Below are 25,695 nucleotides of genomic sequence, written 5' to 3' on the forward strand. Positions count from 1 at the left end.
TTGATAATTCATTCTGTCGGGCCTAAAGCATTACACACAATACATCATTCATTCTTTTCGTGCCTAAATCATTAACATAATTTATAACTCATTAACATAATTGATAATTCATTCTGTCGGGCCTAAAGCATTACACACAATACATCATTCATTCTTTGCATGCCTAAATCATTAACATAATTTATAACTAATTCTGTCGCGGATTCATTGTATCCTCTGATTCCAACGCGCCATTGGTTGGAGCGGCGGCTCCCGCGCCGTAGGGGGGGGGGCAGGAGCGGGGGGGGGTCGGGCGCGTCTCGACCAATGGGGACGCGCGGCCGTGCGCGTGCGGGAGGCGGGGTATAAAAGGCTCCGGCGTCCCGCCCACCTGCCGGACGGAGCTCGCAGTCGGGGGGGTCGCGGCAACTGCATCCTGCAGCCAGCAGCAAGCCAGCAGCAGCAAGCCAGCAACAGAATTATCTCCCAGGTATGCGGAAAGGTGTCTGCGAAACAACGAGGTCAAATATGTAACACAAACATATTTACGAAAATAATTACGCAATTTTATTTTTGTGTGTGTGTTAAAGTCAAACGTATTTGACTCCGTTGTGCGTTCGTCGAAATGAATGGGTGTTGCATGCGAGGCCGTCGATGTGCACTACGAACCTGGCGACCCGGGTTCGATTTCCGCTCACGGCCAACACCGGTGACGATTATCTGAACCGGTTCTGGGCCTCCCCTAGGTCGACTCGGCCTCAGTACAAAGGCGGCCGGGCGTGGTGTTGGCCACCCCCACCCCCTCGTGTGCCGTGCAGGCCTTCATAGGCGCTGTCGCTACCGGCACTTGCCCCTACAGTCTGTTACAGGCTCTACGAGGTGTCTTTGTCTTTGGGGTTTTGTGTGTGTGTATATATTGTACCTCTTTCGCACCGTACGTAGCCCACCGTGCTAATCGGGGTGGGTGGGTGGATGGATGGGGCAGGTGCTGCTGCATTCATTCATTCGCTGCAGTGAACGGTGACCTCGACTCGTGCCTGGAGGCGCCGCCGTCACACTCTCGGCAGGTCCACCCAGGCGCGCTCCCCTCGGCGTGCGGTCGTGAACTATCGTCGGTCGCGGTGCATTCACGATTGTGGAGATCATTGCCCAGCCCGTGGCCGTCATGTTGGTGTGTTGCGTGACCAGGGCAGGTCAAAGATGAGTGGCATAGGGGGAGGGCACACTGTATACTGTACTGTACACCACTCGCCACTAATGTTAGCCGTGGCCGGGAATTGCGCTGTGGGGTTAGCCGGCTTGGTTGGCTATCAAATACAGTGCTGAGCAGTGCAGTCTATAAATACTGTACTGCCATGTACAGTCTATATAGACAGTCTATATAGACTGTACTGCCACAGCGTGCAGTCTATATAGACTGTACTGCCACAGCGTGCAGTCTATATAGACTGTACTGCCACGTACAGTCTATATAGACTGTCTATATAGACTGTCTATATAGACTGTACTGTGACAACGTGCAGTCTATAAAGACTATACTGCCATGTACAGTCTATATAGACTGTACTGCCACAACGTGCGGGGTTTCGCCTTTCTCGATCACCATCGTTGCCGAATGTCGTCCAACCAGTTATGGAACAAAATACTCGAGTGTCCATTTCGTTATTTAACCCTTTAATTATCCACGTTTCGCAACTATCAAATATCTATAATGTCACGTACGGCACGATGTTTTGGTATTTACCCAATGTATTTTCGATTTCCGGCAATATATCGAATTGCACTAACTTATTGACACCCGTGTATCCTCATAATTATCGCAGCAATAAATTAACTATTTTCTTAAAACGCATCCTCAATTCTCGACGGCATGAAAGTATCAATTCAAGAGATTATAAAAAAAAACACACGTTCAGTCACCGTGTATGATCAATATTGCCGCATGACAATGTTGTCGATGTCTCCACTGCTTTCTGCCTGACAAGCCCCCCCCACCCCCCCAGACGTCCCAACGTCGGTCTGGTCGGAGAGGTCGCGACATCGAAATGTCTCCAGGCTGGCGGACAGAGAGAGACCCTTCCCGTGCAGCTGAACATTTCACAACCGCTCTGATTATATTGGCGTGGTTTTAATGTCATACCTTTCACAACCCCCTTAGAAGGGGCCCTCCCTACCTCCTTACAGACCAATTCAGACCTTATTGGTCACCCCCGTGTCCCTTATACATCTCAACGTTCATCCTACAAAGTACCATCACAAGGGAGGGAGAAACACAAATAGACAACACATTTTGGTTGATGCCCGTATTGAAACGTCTGTGCGCCGTATGGGCCTGAGAACTACATTTCCCTGTACAAGAATACGGGGTAAACCCTGTGTCGGATTATCCTTGTAGCACAAGTAGCATCATATGTAGACATAAAAATATATCTGACTACAGATATGCCATTAGTAATGGCTCAGAATGGACAACGTTATCCCTAGACCAGGGGTCGGCAACCTACGGCTCCGGAGCCGCATGCGGCTCTTTACGGGCTGCTTCTTGACGATATGTACGTATGTACAGTATGTACTCAGATGCATTGCGGCTCTTGAAATACTGAATTTTGTACCGAATTGGAAAGAAATGGCTCTTCTTGTTATTTTGGTTGCCGACCCCTGCCCTAGACCATGTTTTTGAATGGAATGCACATTCATTACTTTTTTTGGGAGGGAAAAAAAATGGTATTATGCTATTTGAGTAACCAAAAACTTTACTGTGCGATTTGGGCAATAAATAATCGCGTTAATGACTGCAGTTGTCCACTTATCACTTGGCTATGCCACTGTAAGTGAATGACTGCATGGGTTCTGTAATTTGTAAATCAATGTTATTTTTTTTTTACTCGCGCGAGCTTATTTAACGAATGCAAGGTTACGATGAAGAATAGATTTTTGGGTCCGATCGCTGCGTGAGTGAAATTCCAATAGCGTGTCATGCCCCCTTCCTCTACCTGACACAGCCAAAGAAGGTTGTCACGTGATGACCACACGTGTGCCCGGTGGATTCTGACTCGAGCTGCAGCAACACCGGTGCGCGTTGGAGAGCGAGCCACACACCCCTTTTAAGAAGTGTTGCGAAACGTCGTACTCGGATTGTAAATGTTGTGGCTTTGCTCTACAACACACTACCGGAGTTGCTGTACTACTAACAAATTGCTATGTTCCGTTTACGTGACAAACCTTATTAATTGGCTTTGTCGGGTGGTGGTGGGTTTAACAACACATTTATATTTACGTGATTGAACCCAAAAAGCCTGCATTATGGAAGTGTTATGTTCACGTGACAACTTTATTTCATTGGTCGTGTCGGGTGGAGGAGGGGCGGACAATGCAACGTTTTTACTGCCCAGTGATTATTACCCAAATTCAAAAGAACATCAATTATAATTACGAATCATTACATTGGTCACGAAAGCCTGCGTGGTTAAATTTTAACACGAGCTTTAAACCTGTGGGTTGAGCTAAATTTTTTCCCCTCCTTATCTCGTCGTTAGATCGGCACATTTGTCACGAGGAATGGGATGCGGGTCCCTTTTTAGGGTTCAGTGACCCCGAAAGTCCAGTGCAGCAGCAAAGCAGAAGCGCTCTTGTTCTCGCTTTGTTGCACGTTGGTCTTCTAACCGAGGATTGAGGAAATGCACCACGGACATTAACTTTAAAACCAGGACTGTTTAAAATCGGTTGTTCGTTTTTGCATTACCGGTAATCGCATGCAATACAAAACCCCGGTAAAGACCGCTAACTGGTGTGCTGCACATGTACAAATATCTAGCTATATATATGCACACGCTCACATGTTTATGTTTTTGTTACTGAAAAACAAAGGTGTCTACTTTGGTGTGTTGGTTGGCATCCTGGAGTTGCAATGCAAAATGCGCCTTCGATCTTCTGGCACGCCAGTTAAAGCATTGGGAAAGTTTTGTTTTAACATCCCCCGCCTCTGCCCCCCCCAGTAGTCTTATCGGCAGGTCATTGTGTGGTGGGGTAAAGTGTTAGTATTCCCATCCCGGTCAGCCTCGAAGAGTTGTTCTGAATACTGTGGAGAGAACTTTCAAGTGGATACAATTCCTTAAGCAGAGACATGAGTATTTAATTTGGCAATAGGTGTGTAAGCAGAGAGCAAAATGTGTTTGGTAGGTAGGAACAACTACATTGTACAGGCCTTTTGTTCAATCCACGGCTGAACGAGGGCCTCTCCACGCTTTACGGATCGCAGCATTATTTAGACCATTCTTCACCACGCTGGTCAGTGCGGGTCAGAACAGGCCATACAAACGTATAACAATGCAATGCCCGGTCCACAAATACGAATGAGACATCGCAGCGATGATGCACTACTCCGCTGCTCCTGACGCGGTTGTCTGGCTTGACCACCTGAATGTGAAATTGTCGTCGTTGCTTTACATCAGCTGTACGGAAGAAGAAGAAGAGGGCGGATAGTATAAACTCGGGTGCGTGGGAGTACAGGTCCGTACAACAATGGGTTTTGCCGCACTGCCCTTTGCTACCCACCGTATCGCCCCACAGTAGCCTATGACAACCCGAAGCATTACGGGGTAAGTACATTGACACACGGGTAGAAGGCCAATAAAGTATGTAGGTACACAAATACGCTAGGAAGTATGTGGAAGGTGGGTAGAACGATCGACTATTGAACAGGGCGAGCACCTGTGCTGGTGTAATGCGCGAGGTAGGTGAAGTCGTAGTTGAATTCAAATGAAGTCTAAAGTGACTGTTGGCCGTGGGATATAAGCAAAAGAAAAACCTAATCGTCAATTAATGCCGCCTTTTATCATCAATACATGGCAGGCTGCTGTTTCGGGAGATGGCCCTTGTCCAGAGCAGACATTAGTCATAATTTAGAATTCTAACGAGAATCGCACTTTACACTGTAGGGCGCTGAAAATGTCAAAGAAAGCTGTTACGTTAACGTTTCTTCTTAGGAATAAGAATAGTCGCAATAAAAAAAAACCCTTCCAAAAAGGTCAGCCAGAAACTGATGAAACAAAAAATATTATGTTAAAATTGCAAAACTACATCATGCTGTGCTGACTTAGCAGGATTCTGATTTAAAGGGCATGGTGCTGACTTTGTGAGCAGCAGGGTTTTGAATTAGAGGTCATTGCACTGACAATAAGTGCGAGGCACAGACTTGCAGGGCATGCTGTGGACTTGAGGCATGGCTTTGATTTACAGGGCATGGTGCCGGGTTGGAAAGTATGGTGCTTGCTGAGAGAAGCATAACGGTTGCTTAGAGACGCGTGTGTGTGGTGTGTGCGCCGCGCATACATTTACGACGCCTTTCAATGGATTTTTTCTACACGACCCATCTTCTTCATAGTCGTTGTGCAAGGATCCGCTGCACGCGTGTGAGAGCGTCGCGAGACAACGCTTTGTGATACTCTTAACCAACGGTGCGGGACCGCCAGATGCGACCCATGGCTTAGTTCCACACAGCCCACCACCACATCATCGTCATAACCCCCGCACCTTCGATTAGCACGGTTGGCATACATACATTCATTATCCTGGCCAGCCCACAAGCGACACTTATCCGTCACCGGCAAGCATTCTAGCCACACGAATTGGGTTTGAGAGAGGAATGTATCCTTCCCCGGCGCAAGAACACCGTCTTTGGAATTCACTTCACAGGGACGAAGCCGGCGACCTGATTTCTATTCCTGGCGACGGATAACATCGGCGGTGTGTGAACGATATCCTAATCGGTCTTCGCCCCCCCCTCCCCTTCGCTAACGCGCAATGACCAGTGTGGTGAGGTGTACGGTCATCAACCTTCATCGAGGAGTGGACTGACATGCTCTAGATTACATTGCAGACGCTTCAGAATTGACTAAGGGCGAGTGTCAAAGTGTGGGCCCCCCCCCCCCCCAAAGGAGGGTGTTTAGAAAGGTCCGAAAATAAAATGTTTCTCACCCCCTGGAGTTCACGGACGGGCACCCGCTGCTGTGTTGGCGGCGTTGTCGCAACTCGAGGGGATTCAAGCGGCGGCTGGCCAAGTTGTTTTGGGATAACGTAAACTCGCCACTGTGCCCGCACCACTGAGATCCCGCGATCAAATACAGGTTTCAATTAAATCGGCTTCTCAAGCGTGGCGAGTTCATTGTCGCTGCCTGGTTGGTCACCAAGAAAAGCTCGGTTGAGTTAAATTTGAGTTTGGGCAATTTGGCGAAATCCGACTTGGAATTACAAACTTTGTTTTCATAAGTTTTTTGTTAGGTCTCGTAAATATAACCGCATCGCTAAACCCACCAACGGAGTTTAACGACGCATTTATATTTACTTGATCTAACCCAAAAAAACCTCTAAGAATTAATATTGGTCACGAAAGCCGACATGTATTTACAAACTTTGTTTTGTTAGTCATCGAATTGGCATTCTTTGCAGTGAATATACAAAAGATGTGCCTCCCGGGTGTGAACAGCTAATAAAGTGATTTTTTTTAAGTAGTCCTGGAATAGTTTAACACGTAGGCTTTCGACCAATATCATCCATAATAGAGGTTTTTGGGTTGGATCGCGTAATAAATATATAAATGTGTCGTTAAACCCGCCACCTCCCGACACAGCCGACTAGTAAGGGTTGTCACGTAAACCGAACGTGCCAATTCGTCACTAGTACAGCACTAACCGGTGTGTTGGAGAGCCAAGCCACAACATTTACAATCTGAGTACGATGTTTTGCCAGTAATTACAACTAGCTTCATCAGGCGACAGCCAGATTTGTGGAGAAGTCTTACTGTTTAGTACCTTATATAGAGGCGTAGATGTGTTGACCACCCTTCTGCACTCTTGCACAATGTGGGGGGGGGGGGGGGATTACTGAGGCAATGCACATTATGCATGTGCCTTATGCGAGCCCTTTGAACGTTAGATTATAAATTCACCCATAGCGTGAAATCAGCTCGGGCAGATGAAGTACAATTACTGTAAGTTGCAGAAACATTAAACAAAATTGGGGGTGATTCTATTATCATAATCAGAATATGTATTAATACTGGAGGAATCTGATGAGCTGTAAAGCTCTTTCACAGATGTCGGGGCGGGTCAAAGCTACAACAGCGAAACAATACAAAAACGCAATAGGAGTACAAAGAATAGGAATGGTAATAAAGTCACTAAAAATAAATATAAATCAAGTATATAAGCACAAATTGGATGATGCTAACGGACAAGGATTTGTATGCATGTACGGTGGTCCATTTGTCTCCTGGCCAAGGTGGATGGGCATCAACTGGCTGTGCACGTGGTCTGTGCATTTGGTAAATGGTGCCTGATGGGTGTCCCACCCCCTCGCCTGGAGAACGTTGCCAGGGCCTCTCAATTATTTACAGATCGCCCCTCTCGTGCGCGGGATGCAGCGATAGTGTCCTGCGCGCACGCGCTCGGACAACGATCCACCGTGTAGCCTTAACAGACTGTTGGGGCAAGTGCTGAAAGCGAGCTCCAATGAAGGCCGGAACGGCACACGAGGGGGTGGGTGGCCAGTAACCACACAGGCCGGCTTTTTCTCCCCGGTGGTGATGTTTATGCGCCATACCAGGTAATCATTTGAAGCCAAGGCAACGTAGGGGGACGCCCAGGACCGGTTTAGATAACCGGCGCTGGTGTTGGCCGTGAGCCGCAATCAAACTCGGGTCATCGGGTTCGTAGCGCAGTGCGCTAACCGCTACACCTACCACTCCCCTCCACTACCACGCACACACACGCACACCCGCGTACACAAACGCACCGCTGTTGACTCCTGTCGTGACCTGCTTGGGCGTATTGTGTGCGTGCGTGTTTCGTTTGCATGTTCATGCGTTTAAGGACATCTCTGGCGGTCGCGACGACAGAAGAAGCCATGGAGCTTGTGGGGGATCATCTGAAAGGCGCCGTGGCGTTCTACGAGTGGACTCTCACCTTCGCAGGTGCGTGCTTCCGTTGTTCCGGCTCGTGTTTCTCTTTGCCTGGTGACCGGTCTCCCGGAAATGCCCCCAGTCTCGTCCGATTATCGGTGTGTGTGGGTATTGTGACTCGTGTGCATGAAAACGGGCTGCTGCTGCTGCTGCTGCTGGGCAGGTGTGTGGGCGTCGGTGTTGGAGAATATTGTGGCGAAATACGTCGTTGTAGAGTGGCGATGTTGACTACCTCGCCTGGTATATAAGAGGTTCATGGGTTCAATCCCGACCCTCATGCCTGTATTTGCATGTTCTCCCCGTGGTCCCGTGGATTTTTCTCCAAGTCCTCCAAATTTGGCTGCCATAAATTTCCATATGATTAGCAAGTTTGCTGGGTGATCATTTGTGGCCAGGTCGCTTCTGAAAAAGTGTACATTCGGCCTTACCCAGTGAAATAAAAAAAAAATTTGTAAGTTTTTTTTCTGTGCTCCCCCTGCCTTCAACCCTCGCCGACCAGCGCAATGACGTACGGTCAAATGGCACTGCACGACCCACACGGCGCATCCAGGCTCTCGTCCAGCCAAGGGGTTGACAGGGGGTGCTGTGCCTCGTGTGCCCGGGTTACATCGTGCGAGTTTGTGGCTTTCCTTACCACTTGCTTGGCTCGGCTCTTGCCTGTGTGGCGATGTGAGTGGGGAGCGGTGGTGTAGCGGTTAGCGCCCTGCACTACCAACCCGGCGTCCCGAGCTCGATTCCCTCTCACGGCCCAACACCAGTGATAGCGATTATCTGATCCCGTCCTGGGCCTCTCCTAGGTCGACTCGGCCCAAATGAGTACCTGGTGTGGTTGTGTAAACATTGCCACCGGGGGAGACAAAGGCGGCCGGGTGTGGTGTTGGCCACCCACCCCCTTTGTGAGCCATGCCGGCCTTCATAGGTGCTACTCGCTAACAGCACTTGCCCAAACAGTCTGTCAAGGCTATAAGGGGGATCTTTGTCTTTGGGTGTCGTATCACCTGTGCAAAGTTTCTGCCTGACAACGCTTTACTCAGTGGTGGGGGTGGAAGGAAACTTTCCCTAGCATTTGCAAGCGCAGGCCATCCTGGCAAATTTTGTTTTAACTAAGAATCCATCGCAAACGTGTTGGCATTTTTAAGGACTTTAAAGTTAATTGTGGGTTGCGACGTTAGACACCTTGTGACCTACTTTGGTCAAAGTCGTGATGAGGTTTGTTTAACGCAATTGCTTTGATATCGTCGTTGCGAAGGTGGTTAAAGTAAAAGGTGCGGTCCAGCAATAGCTTGCCTTTGCCACTGCTGGTGCAACGTCCCCTCCACCAAAGTGAGCTCCATAGGGCATCTACAGAGTGCTGCTGTATCAGTAGAGTGATGTGGGGGGTACCACAGTAATGTTCTCTCCAAAAATAACTTGTTGGAGGGACACTGGGGAATCGATTTGTGGCCGAGCAGGAATTGGCGCAATGATGAAATAAAGAGTGCAAAGGCAGGTTCGAGTGCCAATTAAATTGGATGCCAAAAACTGACGTGCCAAACGTGCCGAGTAATAATAAAAAACACGCGCAAACATTTTATGAGACGCTTTCTTAGAGACGGTAAGAGAAGCGGCACCATGGATCAGAGAACGCATGCAAAAGAGGTCCATTGTATCCACGGTTAGGAAGAGTGTTTCAATGAGCTTGGAGCAAGACACCCGCACTTCCGGTTGGCACGGTTGGCTACGTACGGTGCGGAAGAAGTTCAGTGTACGTACACCGCGCCAGACGCAATTCTGACTGACGGCTGAGACGGATGATGGACTGAGTGTAACGCGTCCAAGAGGAGGATGCCCACCGTGGAGATGGAACCCCACCACTCTCTGGGCGTGCGTCTTTTTGTGCCCGCTGCCTTTCTCCTTCGGCACGACATGCCCCCACCTCTAGCCACCGGGTCTGAGATGAGATGCCACCACTCTGGTCTTCTCTTGGCCTTCACTTCTGACCCTCTGCAGTCTTGTGGTCCCTGTGTGGATCCGTTCTTATATTCCCGCGGTGCAAAACATCTGCTCGAGTCCTCTGGATCAAAGAGTCGTGGCATTCACACACCTCCGATTAGCACGGTGGGCTACGTACGGGGGGAAACGAGTTCTATGTGCATACACCCGTTCGTCAATACTGGTCCTATTACATTCTCCTAGTGAGTTGGTGTGTGCATTGTGCCCATTTTATTATTATTATTAGTTAGTTCAAGTTTCGACAGCTGCGGGGTTTTGCCTGCGCTTGCCTGTTTTAATATGCCCGTGACGTTGTTGCTGACCAGGCGTGCGCTTGTGCACCCGCCGTAAGCTTGCGCGCGACAAGGTGTGTGACTTTCACTGACAATGGTCCGAGGGAGGCTTCCCGGGCGGACGTTTGTACGCTGAAGTGGAGCCGCGTGCTTTGTGCGCGCCCCGCACGTGCAGTGACCTTGAGTTTCAAGCCGTTGTGAAACCTATGGAATGTAATCGATTTGTAATGTTTGTGCGGCACACCACTTGGAACGCAGTATGCATCGTTATTGCATAAAGCAAACTGATGTGCAATGATGAACAATAAGCTCTGTCAATCGCTTCATCGTCTTTTCAACCAGTTGACAAGTCCACTACCGAGTAATTGCCCCCAGCCCCCATGGAATAAGAGCAAAGAGCTGCGCTGACGAACTGCAAAGTGAGAATGAGGAAATTGTGCGTTGCCTGCATGCGCTCGTTCCAGATGTCTTCTCCACTCTCTACATGTTCACACCTAGACTAACTACGAGCTGGGCCAAACCAGTTCATCACGGCGATTTACCGGGGTTGGGATTGGGCCCTCCCCTAGGCCGACTCTGCTTTAAACGAGTACCTGGTGCGGGGTGTAAACATCATCACTCGGGAGACAAAGGTGCGGCGTTAACCACGCCCACCCCCCCTAGTGCGCTCCCTGACAGAACTTGGTCCCAGCAAGAGGAAACGATCTTTCTCTTTGTGTATGCAAGCACGGGGTAGCGGTGGTGTCCTGTTTCCTTGCAGCACTATGGACAACGTCGTTTAGCAAGCGCCATCTGAACTCGTCCCTGAATTCTGTGCCTAAGTCGACTCGGCCTTAAACGAGCTGCTGGTGCGGTTTTAGTTTTCTGGCGTCCGCAGTGGGGGAGATGAATGGCGGGTGACCAGGCGTGTCGCTTGTTGCACCCAACCACCCCCTTGTGTGTATACGTATGTACATATGTACGTACGTACGTATGTAATAATTCTTTCGCACCGTACGTAGCCAACAGCGCTAATCGGAGGTGCCGTTCGTGTCTTGGGGCAAGGGGCTGCTCATCCACTTGGTCCCGAGGCTAAACCGAGAATCTCCGATGTGTAAATATCAGCCCTTGGTGGGGGGACAAAATAGTTGGTCGCGCCTCTACAAGCCCGTCGTAAGACCCCACCACCACCCGCCCCCCTCGTTTCCCAGAGCCGGTGCACGTGCTCACCCGAGGCCAGCCCCTTCAGAAGCGGCCCGCGAACGGCGTTGGTTGGCCAGCATCTCTTCGCAGAACTAATCGGGCACTCGGTGTGAACGTTTCAGAGCGAGCAACGTTGCGTTACCTAACCTGAGATTGGAAGCGTTTATTGCATTAGCTCTGTCCTTTTGCCCGACTGTCCGTCTATAACGGAGGCACAGTTAATCCGTGAGAACTGGCCAAAATTTTGATGAAAGGGTGGCCCAAACGCACGCTGGAAGGTGTCGCAGAATCCGCGTGTGCGAGTTTAAGTTGCTTCTTCTTGGTTCTTTCGGTAAAGTCACGTAGAATGGAATAATAAAAATAAAACATAATAAAATAATTCTCACGACGTTTCGGCCACAACGCAAGCAGCCGTCCTCAGGTGAGAACAGGTCTGTCGAGAAGACAGTCAGAGCTTTAAATCGAAATTTAATTTGCTTGTTTGCGGTGAACACTGATGACATTAATGAAACCGCCGGAGACTGCAACTTTGCCCTTCGGGCCAACTGAGACCAAGGAGCCATTTGCTAATCAAGAGGGAACACGGGGCAAGTGCGTGAGCGGATTTCGCTGCTCCTAAGTCCGCTGGGCTGTAATGGGGACGCAGATTAACCCGATCTCTCACTGTGTCGAGTGTCGCCAGCTTTTGAGACGACGGTAGGTAACGGGGGGCTGCCCCCCCCCACCCCGAGTTGTGCAATCTCCGTTGGCAACCTGTGGCTCCGGAGCCGCAGAATTGGCAGAGGTCAAGGGAACCTTTTGTCTTTACCGAGGGCCAGCTTGGGGACTATCAAACACCTTTTCGTGGTGGGCCACACACGAACACAGACCTCCATAATTTCCGGTAGAAGTGACAGAGTGCGATGACACAATACAGACCCCAACGCTGCCAGGTCCAAAATCGTTGCCCTCTGCGACCCGATTTTACTGTGGCTTGGATGTTCGCAGCGATGGATAAATATTGTTTGCGGGCTTTTTTTTTTCTAAAGTCGTAGGCCTCGGTGTGGTTACGGGCCAGACTGTGAATGGAGTGGCGGGCCTTGTCTGGCCCCCCCCCCCCATGTACCACAGCAGGTACCCCACCCCCTACCCTAAAGTGGGACTAGGGTTGCAATACATTGAATGGTCCAAATTAGCCAACCACAAGGCCGGATTTATAAGAGCGGTCACCCGACTTGTTCGCTGGCAACCATGCATCCTCGCCGACAACCACGCTGACTTGTGCATCTGCCCCCTCCTCCTGGCTTAGCCTCGGTCCAATGTGTTCACAGCTCCGTGCTACTCCGGCCCCTGCCACCCACTACCCACTAGTTAAGCCTGCTTCTACTCTCTACTGACTTTGGAATTACTGTAATTTGATTATAAATTCTACATGTATGGTATGGCGCTTGTTTCAATCCACTGCTGGATGAGGGTCCCCCCTCCACACCGTGCGGCAGAGGTCGCAATCGGATACCCGATACCCGGCCGGGTACGGGTACCCGTTTGCAACCCTGGTGCGGCCGGGTACAGGTACGGGTAAGGAATCAAAACCCGTTTGCGACCTCTGCCGTGCGGGGTCACGGTGCCCGCTTCACCGGGCTTTGTCGTGCCAGTCGTGCGTGGGTTGGCGAAGGCGGTGGGACGTAGACCGTGGATCATAGTACATCACAACGGTGCACTTTTTTTTGCTGCAGTTCCCCCCTCTGCTGCCCATGTAGCCCCACAGCGGCCCGATTTTTATGCCTGTGCGTCGCACATCCGAGCCCTGGGCAGGCTCGCGCCTGCTTGGCGTCCCAGGTCTGCCCGACATGATTTTGGACGTGGGCAAAAGGACACCACCACCCTGTCGTTCACGAATTGTTGAGGAATATTTTCCCAACGTGTAGGCCGTGTGATCCATTTTTAGATGCCCCACTAAAGTTATTGGGAGATGATAGCTCTTTTTTTGCTTTAGTGGCACGGATGATTCTTTTTTTTCGAGCCAGTTTCCTGCCTATTTTATGCTGGAGATGCACGAGCTCAGCAGCAGCAGCATCAAAACAAAAGGCGAAAAAACTTCGACGTTTTGGAGAAACGAGTACGGCACGGGCTCTTAAGTAATATTGCACAACTAAGAAGCGAGGAGTTTAACGTTCGGTCGTAAACGAAACGCGCGCAAATAATTAAAAGGAACGGTGTGAAATATCATGTGAGAGCAAGAGGCACCAGATAAACGTAAGGTGCATGTGCAAGTCAGCTGCTTTTTTTGTCTCTGGGAAGTAAAGAGAACCCACCGTTTATTTAAAATCGCCCACACGTCTCTCGCCCGCAATCTCGATGAACCTATTACATCGTGTACCCCTCTCCACCGTAGAGATGTACGCAGCCACCGCTTTCACGCGATTCAATCGGCTGTTGAGAAGAAATGGATGGTGCATCTATAAGTGGATCACTCCGTATACTAACCACGCCAAAAAAAGTATTCTGTGCGGTATTTTCCTGCTTTAAAAAAAATATATATTTCTATAAATGTTTTGCCATCGTATTTTACCGCTTTAATTGCAGACGAGCGTAGCAACTGCCACGGCTACAGTCGTGTCTTTTTCAGCAATGTGCTTTGGATCGTGTTTTTTAACCTATGCCAAGTTAATGTTGCTGTGAAAGCTTGGGCACCTAACCGTTTGTCCGGCACATCAAGCGTTTTTATTACAGCCGAGGCTGTAAAACAAAATAGAACCTCTGATTACACTGTAAAGCAAAGCCGCTTTTCTGAGACCCTCAACCACCCACTCTGCGTGCCGACGTCATGAGAGGAGGGCCCACGACTCGGTTCCGTTGGACCGTGAATCTCTTTGCATGGCCAGGGGAGGGCCTGTTGCAGAGGTCGCAATCGGGTACCCGATACCCGATACCCGGCTACCCGTACCCGGCCGGGTATCGGGTAGGGTACCCGTTTGCGACCCTGGTGCGGCCGGGTACGGGTAAGGAATCAAAACCCGTTTGCGATCTCTGCTGCCTATCGAGACAATCTCCTCGCTTGCAAGTGAAAGGCGTAGCTTTAATCACTTTGTGTACGCGTGTACAGCCCGTTCTGTCAACCCGCTGCTGGATGAGGGCATCCCCATACCTGTGCGGTTAGTTGGGGGGGCAGGGATTGTTTGACCATACTTTACTCGTGAAGGTTGGTGAAGAGCATAGACAGGAGAAATATTTGTTTTTCTGCAGTGCTGCCCGTTGCGTAGCTCCTCTGCTACGACTCTGTGGTGGTCGCCCAGCCAATCGCTGTCCAGGCCCAACACCTGCTTGGCTTCTGAGATCTGAAGGGACCGGGCGCGTTCTGGGCGATTTTTGGCCACAGGCTTCGCCAAGAGGTTATTTAAAACGTCACTTTTGTTTACGCAGGCAAGCCTTCGCCGAGTCTCGAGGCTCTTTCAGGAGAAGCCTGCGTTGTTGGGATGTTTGGCCAGGGCACTTTTGAAAATGCTTCTGAAAAAAAACTTTTATTTTACCAGGGAAGATCCATTCGGCTATACAGCTCCTTTTCAGAAGCGACTTGGCCGCAAATGATGGCTCAACAAAGTGGCTTATCACGTGAACATTTCTAGCAGCCAAATACTCTTAAATGCACTTTCTAAATGTGGAGGGAAACATTTGGAGGACCTGGATAAAAAAAAAAAATGCGACCACGGGGTTAACGTACAAACTCCAAATATACAGGCGTCGGGGTCGGGATCGAACCCACGACCTGCTGTAAACTAGGCGAGGGAGTTAACATCTCCTAGCCACCGTGGCGGCCTCTTCTGCGAGGTGAGACGAAAACGGAATGGGGGGATGATAATGGGTGGGTTCGTGAACGTGACATCGCGAATTCTGTACTCTTGTCATCTTTGTTCCAAGGTGGGTTTGGTAGTTAGACATCTCTGCGTGAGCCACCAACCCTTGCCTCCTCCACTGCACTATGGTGTCGTAGGAAAGTGCCTCCAGTTGGCTGCTTTAATTCCGTCGATTTTCGTCATTTCCCATACTTGGAGCTCTTAAGTTCCCGGCAATGACATTGACGTCGTTCCATTGATTTTTTTTCCCGAACGTTATGATATCATTTTCCCCTCCCCGGCACTCTCTCGCCACTGGCAACCAACGCTGTCTACCGAAGCTCCCCCCCCCCCCCCGTTAACCCACGCCGCTTCTTCAGCTGGAGGTCGTTTGTTCTCCTCTACTGGCATTGTCTGGGCCTCCTCTTCCACCAGCTCGCTGTGCTGTCAACTTCCTTCCCCCACCATGCTCCAGGCTCAAGACCTTGCCATTTTATTTTCTATGCCCGTGACTCGACCACATCTTTTTCTAACATAACTATGAAAACAAAGATCCCCCACCATAACATGAACAGACTGTTTGGGAAAGTGCTGTTTGAGAGTACCTATGAAGGCCAGAATGGCACACGAGGGGGTGGGTGGCCAGCACCGCGCCCTTCGTCTCCCGAGTGGCGATGTTTTTACGCACCGTGCCAGGTACTCATTTGATGCCGAGTCGACCTCGGGGAGGCCCAAGATCGGTTCAGATAATCGTCACTGATGTTGGTCGTGAGCAGGAATCAAACTCTGGTCGCCAGGTTCGTTTCTCCAGCATCTTGATGTGGTTGCATTCCGATGCTTTATTATTCCACATTGCATTGTACTACATTATGGTTGTGTACCGTCAACTCCCACTGATTTCATGACCAGATTTTTGTGCTGACTGCATCCATGGCATGAGACAGAATCCATTCGGATCCCTCGTACAGGAATGCAACTCTCCAAAAAAAAAACCTTTTACGGTGAATAAAATTGATCGTGAAAGCCTACGTGTTTAAACCAACTCTTCCTGTCATAGAACGGCCCACGGAAGAGGCTATCACAGAGCCGCTTCTGAAAATCCTTGGGGTGACCTCTGGTGCACGCATCACTCTACTGTCCGCTCTGCCATGGGAAATTAAAAAGTTCGTTGCACGCCAGAAAAAATTAAGTGCAGATCCAAATTGACTGCAGTGGGTTTTGTTTTGTGTGTGTAGTCATTGGTGACCGGGCTGAGACGATCAACCCGCGACGCTCGATGCTGCTCTGATTGCAGGCGGCTGTCTGTTTGACGTGAGCCAGGGATCTGGCGGCACCAGCCCAGCGCTCCGACCTCCTGAGCCACCCGGTCCACCTCGATGTTGAAAGCGCTTGTCGAGTTGCGGTCGCGTACTCCGTCGTTCCCACCTTTCGGTTGCCGTGTTTGCAAAGTACCGGAGCGACCATCGCTTGCGGATTTTTTCCATCGAGCGGCGTTGTTCCGTCACCTTGAAAAGTAGCCGGCTATCAAATTGTAGCAATCTCCTCTGCAGGATTTGAATTGGGGTTGGCGAGTAAATTTGGTGGCATGGCCCGTGAGCAGCTGGTGGCACAATTAATCTGGAACACGAAGGCGGTGAATGGCGTGAACCGGTCTTGCCGTGGACGCCCCGGCTAAGGTTACCCGCCCCCGGCTGAAAGCGATCCCGTGGTGTTGGTGACGGCACACGGAGCCCTCTGCGGTTACTGTACGACGCTGTGCAAGCGGCGGGCGTCCACCCACCCACCCACCTTCCCCCCGCGCCTCCGATTAGCACGGTTGGCGACGTACGGTGCGAATTTAGAAGTTCTCCGCACGTACAGACACACCCGTGCCATTGAGGAGTGCGAAGGCGGAGAGAATGCGTCGACCCTTTAGAACCTTGCTTGGAAATAATTGAAATGTGGGTTGGTGCTTTTCATTGAATGGATATGTGCAGTGGACTGAATTCCTGTTGCATAAACTTGCCACTTTTTAAATGGGTTGTGCAGAGTTGACGATTTAACATCCACTTTGCCGTCCTTGATATCATCATGAGCCATGATCAATCGACTGCTGGCTGAATGCCTCTCCAAGCCGTGCCCATCTCTCACGGTCCCGAAATGCAACAACTTCTCGAGCAGCTGCACACACGCGAGTTCAATCGCTCCATCTCCTCGGTGGGCGTCCTCTCCAGTGTTTCCTCCCTTGGCTGCTACTCCGTCGCGAGTTTTGACGATCCATGCAAGTCGCTCATTCTGTATTCCTGGATTGCGAGGGATTGGGATTGGGGAGGCCTTTGTGCAACGAAGCCTAGACTGAGTTGCCTAGACTGAGTTACCTAGACTGAGTTGCTTGGACTGAGTTGCGTCTAGCCAACTCAATCTAGCTGAGCTGCTGAAGACCGAGTTGCGAGCAAACAGAATATAAAGGTAAAGGTGCAGCCCTGTCATAACTGCACTGCACAAGACACGCGAGACACTCGGTGTGGCAATAACTTGTTCGTTCGTTTCTCAATCCGCTTGTCCTGGTGAGGAGGGTTGCGGTGTGAACATGTTGAGTGGCGGTCCAGACCTCCCTTTCCCTGGCTGCAGACTCCAGCACTAATACACTACTCTACACTACTACACTATACACTGCTATTCACAGACTCTCGCTCTTCCTGGGGAATTCCCAGGAATTCCCAGACCAGCTGAGCGACATCGTCTCGCCAGCGTGTCTTGGGCCGGCCCCGGGGTCTTCGTGAACAAAAAAAAAACTGAGAAATGGCAAAACACTAACTTAAATGCTAAAAGCCATTGGCTGAATTAACAAAATTTAACAAGCAGAAGTGTGTAGATACCTTTTTCGAGTCGAGCTTTGAAAGCGTAGAAGCGTAAAAGAGTTCCAGAGTCTGGGAGCCGCTTTATGGGGAACGGCTCGGTCGCCCGTAGGCCCAAAGCCTCTACGACCTGGGAACCGGGAGAAGATCTGCATAACTAGATCAACGAGGCCTTGAGGGGGGACCTAATGGGGGCAACACTGCCTCCGACGTAGGCTGCGGCAAGGTCATGTGCGTGATGGTGGGGTCACGCGCGTGCATCGTGTTGCTTCCCGTGCAGACAAGCGTGTGGCAGACTGGCCGCTCATGCAGTCGCCGCTGCCCACGCTGGCCATCTCGTCGCTCTACCTGCTCTTCGTGTGGCTCGGCCCCAAGTGGATGCAGAACCGCGAAGCGTACCAGCTCCGTGTGCCACTCATCATCTACAACTTCGCCATGGTCCTGCTCAACATCTACATCTTCCTCGAGGTGGGACGCCGCACGCCACACGGTTACCCGTGCGGAAGGTCGCTCCTCCACCTCCTGTTCCGCCCCCCCCCTCACCACCCACTGCTTGCCGCTCGCATCCCCCACCTCTCGAGCGATGGTTCCGCAGCCTCGGTTAAAACGCAGGCCTTGGATAATAGTCGGCGGTGAGCGGTGTCCGAACCGATCCTCATCCTCCACTCTGCTGACTAAACCTTAGAGCCTGACCTGGAGCGGTGGGTGAACATCGGCACTAGGGAGACAGGTGTCTGCCCGTGTCGCTGTCCACACTCCCCCGTCATGCCGTCCTGCACGGGGTTTCCTGTGTGTGCTTTGGCTTCGTCACATAGCCACAAATCACGCGCACACACAGTGGAAGTGGCCGAAACATCCCAATGATTGTTAATTACTGTCAAATAACTCAATTCGGGTTACACACAGCGGCAAAACCCTCCTGAAAGCCTTGAGAACTCTAAGATATGTATAGGTCATTAGCGCAAAGGTATAAATGTATAAAATAAATGGCAGGCACTCGTTAGCAGCGCTTGCGCCAATAGTTGATGTGAAGCCTGTATGGGGGATATCCGTCATGCGTTGTCCGTGTATGCGTGCTGTGCTGCCCATTTCCCTCCACCCCCTCCGTGTTCAGCTCTTCCTGGGAGCGCGTGCTGCCGTGTACAGCTACATCTGCCAGCCCGTCAGCTACTCGGACGACGTTAACGAGATGAGGGTAAGCGTTTTTGGCGTGCGCTCTCCACGCGGCCGAAATAGCCACACCCGCACATTGCTCGCCATCTCGGGTTAAGGTGCCCAACTGAATTGTTGGACATTCCCACATCAGTGCTGTGCAGCAAACGCACAAGGGGGGAGGAGGGTCATGCAATTCCCAGACTTTTGGCTCTTCTCTCAGCCACTTCACTCTAAAAAATTGCAATCAACTGTTTTATTTTACCAGGTAAGGCTCACTGAGCTATATAGCTCTTATACCAAAGCAACCTGGCTGCAATTGTGATGGCTCAATGAAGTGGCTTATCATGTGGACATCTATAGCAGCCAAATACTCTAAACGCGTGATGTTGATTCTAAATGTGGACAGGAAAAACCGGAGCGACCCGGAGAAAAATCCACAACCACAGGGAGAGAAAACGTGCCAACTCCCAAATGTCATGGTCGTGATCGAACCCACAACCTCCTGCCTACCAGGCGCGGGAGATGACGTCTCGCTACCAGGACACCTCCCTTGCAACCACAGCCACCACACTCTCAACCACAGCCACCGCACTCGCAACCACAGCCACCACACTCTCAACCACAGCCACGACGCCCACAGACACGACCACCGCGCCAACCAACACGGCCCTTCTCCCACTCGTGCTCGAGTCTTCGAACTCCCCAGTGCAGCACAGGCGGACGTGCGTCTCTCCTTGAACCATTTGGGGACGCCCGTCTTCACGTCGTCGTCGTCCGTTTTCAGAATCGTCGCCCACCCAAAGTGCCGCCGCTCCTCCGCGAGGAGGGCCCCAGCCTACGGATGGTTCGCGCCGCGTTGCCTGCGGAATGTCCGCTCGCGTCTCATGGCGCCCTCTCGTTCGTCCTCCCCCCCTCCCTCTCGTCCGTCTCCCCCCCCCCCTCCCTCCCTCGCGTCCGCAGATCGCGTCTGCCCTCTGGTGGTACTACGTGTCGAAGGGCATCGAGTACCTTGACACCGTCCTCTTCATTTTGCGTAAAAAGTTCAACCAGGTGACCTTCCTGCACGTGTACCACCACGCCACCATGTTCACCCTGTGGTGGATCGGCATCAAGTGGGTCGCCGGGGGCCAGTGTGAGTAGCTCCTCTTGACCTCTTTCGCCCCCCCCCCCCCCCACCGTTCCCGTGCCGTCAATATTTTAGCACGCGTCGGGATTTTTTTCGTTCATCTTTCTCGTTGTCCCCTTTCGCGCGAGAGTTTTGCGTGCGGCAAAAAGCTGAATTGAAATGTGGATCGGCCGGAAGTGTTTTCGGTTGTGGGGGAGGGCGGTGTACAGCCGCGGTGGGACATTTCACCGTGTTTGTCGGGTTCGGAGGGCACTTGGAGGCGCGAGGGAACCATGGATAACTTGGATAACCATAGATAACTAAAGATAACATTGATAACCATAGATAACAAGCCTACGTGTTAGACTAATTATAATTCCTAATTGTCATGATCTGCTGTGCCCCCCTCTGCCCACCACTCCTCCGCAGCGTTCTTTGGCGCGCACATCAACTCCATGGTGCACGTGGTGATGTACACCTACTACGCCCTCTCCGCCTTCGGGCCCAAGATGCAGCCCTACCTGTGGTGGAAGCGCTACCTCACCATCATTCAGATGGTGAGCACCGCCCCTCCCACGCAGCTCCCTCCTCCGTGTTTTACAGCCAACTCTGCCTCCCCACCACCCCCCGCCTCTTCGGCAACCAATACAAGCTCAACAAAGCGGCTAATCATCCTGTGGCAATATATAGCAGCTAAATTCTCTAAACGCGTGATGTTGATTCTAAATGTGGAGGGAAAAATCCACGTGACCACGGGGAGAACGTGCAAACTCCCAACATGCAAGCATCAGGGTAGGGATCAAACCCACTACCTCCTGCCTACCAGGCGAGGGAGATGGCATCACGCCACCGCAGCACCGCAACCACAGCCACCGCACTCGCAAACCACAAGCAGGCGTCAGAGTCAGGACCTGTGAGGTCGGCTCTCTGACCTGTGAGCCACCCAATCGCCAACCCACGTGTTCCCTCTTTCGTCGCCCCGCAGGTGCAGTTCCACCTGTCGACCTTCCACACGGGCTACTCGCTCTACGTCGACTGCCCCTTCCCCAAGTGGATGCACTGGTCGCTCATCGCGTACTCTCTCTCCTTCATCCTGCTCTTCGCCGACTTCTACTACCGCACGTACATGAAGGCGCGCAGGGAGGCCGGCGCCATTGGGGCGGCGGGCAAGCGGTCCCGGGGCGACAGAACCTCGGCTCGCGGCGACGCCAAAAACGGCGCCCTCGCCGACGACCTCTCCTCTGGCGCCGACGGGCCCAGGCGGGGGGGAGCGAAGGCCAACGGCGGGCGCCCCGCCGCGTCCGACGGCAAGGCCCACGCAGACAGGGCTGCTGCCAACGGCCGCCCGTCGCAGCAGCCCTCGGCCTCGAGCGGTGGCAAGAAGCAGAAAGCCAAGGCCAAGAAGGAGTAGATTAAACCTCTTGTTTTTTTCCACTGTACAACCGAGCCGAGCCGGGGCTGTGCCGAGCTAGCCCCGTGCGGGAGTCGAGCCCGTGCCGCCGACGTCGCGCATCGAACGAGTCCGAGACGTGCGGCGGCGACGCGGCGACTCCGAGTCGTGGACTGGTCGACTGTCGCGCGCTAAGAACGCGTCGTTAAGCCCCGTCCCTGGCCCTGCTTGGCCCCCGCCCCCCCCTTCCTCCCCTACCCCGCCGAGCCAGATTCGTACATCCCTAGTTAGGCCGGCGTAGCACGGTTTGGTTCTGGCTCGGCACGGCAAAAGCACCCGTGCCACGACGGCCTCGCACCGGCTTTGCTTTGGATGTGCCAGTGGAAAAAGGGGGGGGGGGGGGGGGGGGGGGTGGGGGTTGCGGTGACGGTTAGGGATAGTGTGGTTTTCGTTTCGGCTGTGCAGGATTGTCATTTTGAGTTGTCGTGGCTGCTTTAGTTACTGCGGTGGGGGGGGTCGGGGGGGGGGGGTCCCATTGCGAGTAGCGGATCCAGGTTGCCCATGGTGGGTTTGTTGTTGTGGCAGGCAGGACTCGCTGGAGCGCGCACCGCATTCATTCCTTTCCCAAATTCAAAAACCGTAAAAAAACCTCTGGATGCCACCGCACTCATTGTGGGAGGGGGGGGGGCGGCAATGGAGTCCACGCGAGCGGAGAGAGGGCGGCGGCGGCGGCGCATCACAATCAATTCACCAATTAGCGAATACATCATTGCCCAAGTTTAATTACATGCACGCATTATTGCAGCGGAAGCAGCCATGCGGCTTAATAGATTTATGATCGCAGCCTTTTAAATTTGTCTTACTTTTTTTTGTATTTCGGCAGCTGTTCCGGTTTGCATCGTTTTCCGGGGATGACCCCAAGGCATGGCTTCACGGGATTTATTTTTTGCTTGCATGCGATTTAATTGACATTTCCAACGTGAATCGTGGGCAATCATCGTCACGGCGATTCGTCAGTTCTCGACGCTCGCAGTGCACGCAAGCGGTGAGCCGTGCGTTTAGAAAAAACTGCTGCGGAATGTTACACGATTTTACGTGCAAATATTTACCGTTTTTAGAATCGTGGTCCAAACGAAGCACCAACAATTGGTGAACAATACAAATGAGATCGGTGGGGGGGGGGGGGCAGCATACATTATTGAATTGTAATCATGGCCTCTGATAGTGACGATTCGTATCACGTGGTTACTGCCCCGCCAAGGACCAGTGGGAGAGCTTTCGTGGTCGTTGTTCACCGCTGAGTTTTCCCCATCGCCCATTCCATTGCGCGAGTTCTCACAAACGCCGCTGCTCGGTAGCGCATGTCCAGTCTGCTCTTCGGTGGACGCGCGCGCACGAGATGCTACCGCATCACGCGGGGGACGAGGGTTTGCGTGGATTTGCCGCTCTGGTGTCTGCGGCGTTTAATTTCATTCACAGGGTTGGCCACTGTGAGGCGATGTCAACTGAACTTTTATTGCCCTCGCTGTAATTACACCGATGTAGTGATCCTTCTCTCCGACCCGCCGCCGTACGAGACGAACGGCGAGAGGTTTAAAAGTGGGGGCTGGCGAACGTCGAGCGTGGGACCACTCGTCGACACGCACCCTGCTGTCGCTGTCGCGGCCGTGATCCGACTAGAAATGCGTTGCCGCATGCTGACGTGTCGAATGCGTTTCCCCTTTGCTCTCGTACCCAACTCGTGCAGCTCGGATGCTTGCGGCGACGGAGGAACGTCGTCTTGCGGGCATGTAGGCGTCGTGTGGCCGTGGGCCCTGGTCACGTTTGGGCCCCCATGGGCTGTGTAGGTTCCCCACTCCGTGACGTAAGCGTGACTTGTGATGACCATATGTACGCATGTTTGTTGAACTTCTTTCGCACAGTACGTAACCAACCGTGCTAATCGGAGGTGCGGGGGAAGGACGACAAACTAAACGCATAAAGCAAGCTCTAAAGGAATGAGTTTTTGATTCTGAATCTAGATTGAAAACTCATTTTTTAACTTCTGGCTTGATTTTAATAAGTGCATGGCCGCTCCAGCGGCTTCCTTATGATGGGCGTGGCACGCGTGCGGCCGTAGTCCGGTGCTTCTCAACCTCCTCCACCCCACGGCGCTCGCTGCTGAGCTTCTTCACGGAACACCGACCTCAACCCCCGTGCGTGCGTGCGCGGCCCTCAATTCCCAACGGGGATGGGGGCTGACGGGGGCGTCTGCCGTACCGCACACGTGCGACTGGCAGTGGGGTTGTGGGTGGGTGCTGGATCGGCCACTGGATGACACTGATAAGGTGGAGAGTTCGCCAGTCCTTGCCTGGCAAGGTGAGGTTCATTCCTAGGATTCTGAAAATACCGTGGAGCACCGATTTGCGGGCCGCTGCCGTAGGTCTCCAGGTCCTCGGAGTAGATGTGCGTCCTGCGTGACGCCGGCGGTGATGTTTTATGCTGGAGCACCAAGGGCTCTTGCTCGATGTTTGTGTCGTAGGATTTGTATTTTGTGATATCGGGTGTGAGTGTAAAAGTCACGCATGATGGGGGAAAAAAATGTTGTTTTATATTCTCAACTTTGAAGCGCACATGCTTACCAGATGTAGCTTTTTAACTGTTATTATGACTGTGGTTTTGTGTTCGCATTGTTGAGTGTTCTATCTCCAAATTACAATATTCACATCTGTCTCTGAAAGCAAGCAGACCTGGTGATAATAAAATCTGTGCTTTTTAACCGAAACACGGCGTACGCGCACAACCACAATCGTCGCTCACCGCTCGGTGGTGGTGACATCACTCCGGCGCTTGCACCAGGTGCAGTGCACTTTGAGGCCACATCAAGTGTCAAAGGCTCGCTGAAAAGAGGGTACGGTGTTATAGGTTGACGGACTGGGAAGACTTTAAGATGCATCACTTGTACTCCCCACTGTGCCACCTTGCAGCGTTTTAGCCGCCCGGCACCCCGCTCGTATTGGTTGGAGGGTGACTGTCTCTAACTGCTCGGTAGCGTCCTTTACGAGCCTCTTCCAGAGGCCGATCTTGGCACTGCTGGTACCAGTCATCTGCAAGTCCAATCAACTCCCATCGTTTCTGTACCGCATCAAGCCCATCTCTTCTCTAGCCTGTGCCGTGCCCATTTAGCTCCCTCTAACTGGCCAAACAGAAGCTGCCTGGCGGGCATGTGGTGGTTGGGAAAGTGGGCTTACATGACCCAGCCAACACAGCCTCGCTAGCCGGAGGAGTTCACCGATGGGACTGTGCCCAGGTCTTGCAAGGATATGTGAACTCGTCACACAATCCAGTCGGTTAAACACACATGCGCCACATTTCTTGATATTTGTAGTTTGAGATTCCTATCTTAGGCAGTGACACAAGGAGGTTGCTAAGTTGTCTATTTAGAGCTTGAGTAGAGCAAGGAGTCGATTCATTGACTAAGATTTATAATCTATTTGCTGTTGTCAGTGTGGTTACTCAGGCCTCCTTAAAAATGGCCGCCACCCAAACCTGCTTTCTGAAGGCAGGAAACCCACTGCACAAGCTGGCTGCTGATGATTACCAAATTCCATCCAGCGACACACGTGGGAACAGATGTGACGTTTCTTTCAAGCAATTTTCGTGTCCATAAAGGTTTTTTGGGGTAGATTGCGTAAATATAAATGTGTCCGCTAAACCCACCACCACCCGGCACAGCCAATTAGTAAAGTTGGTCACGTGAACAGAACATGCCAATTCTTTACTAGTTCAGCACACCGCTGTGTTGGAGAGTAAACGCACACCATTTACAATTGGAGTACCGTAACGTTTCACCAGTAATTACAACCAGCATCATCGGGCGACAGCCAGAGTTGGGGAGAAATCCTCCTGTTTCAGTATTAAATAGAGCGATTTAAATGTGGTGTCGTCACTGACGCGATTTATAAAAAAAACACCCCGATTAATATTGGTCGCGAAAGCCTACGTATTTTCGTGTCGTCAGATTTTGTTTTGGTC

At 51.7% G+C, this 25,695-nt stretch overlaps 1 protein-coding gene across 1 annotated transcript; it reads left to right on the plus strand.

Moving 5' to 3' along the window:
* Positions 1–386: 386 nt before the first annotated feature.
* On the plus strand, positions 387–24,445 carry ELOVL4 (ELOVL fatty acid elongase 4). Its single transcript, XM_078618456.1, has 7 exons — positions 387–469; positions 7,848–7,948; positions 18,312–18,499; positions 19,146–19,226; positions 20,147–20,318; positions 20,721–20,848; positions 21,277–24,445. Exons 2-7 carry the CDS (start codon positions 7,882–7,884, stop codon positions 21,700–21,702), a joined length of 1,062 nt encoding a protein of 353 aa, XP_078474582.1. The 5' UTR covers positions 387–469; positions 7,848–7,881; the 3' UTR covers positions 21,703–24,445.
* The last annotated feature ends 1,250 nt before the right edge of the window (positions 24,446–25,695 follow it).

The sequence above is a fragment of the Lampetra planeri genome, chromosome 57 (assembly GCF_965212315.1).
Source record: "Lampetra planeri chromosome 57, kcLamPlan1.2.h2, whole genome shotgun sequence".
Classification (NCBI taxonomy): domain Eukaryota; kingdom Metazoa; phylum Chordata; class Hyperoartia; order Petromyzontiformes; family Petromyzontidae; genus Lampetra; species Lampetra planeri.

Coding starts and splice junctions, on each gene's coding strand:
- ELOVL4 (XM_078618456.1), top strand. CDS start 7,882: ATGGAGCTTGTGGGGGATCATCTGAAAGGCGCCGTGGCGTTCTACGAG. Junction 20,319..20,720: donor GTGGGTCGCCGGGGGCCAGT/GTGAGTAGCTCC, acceptor ACTCCTCCGCAG/CGTTCTTTGGCGCGCACATC. Junction 20,849..21,276: donor ACCTCACCATCATTCAGATG/GTGAGCACCGCC, acceptor GTCGCCCCGCAG/GTGCAGTTCCACCTGTCGAC.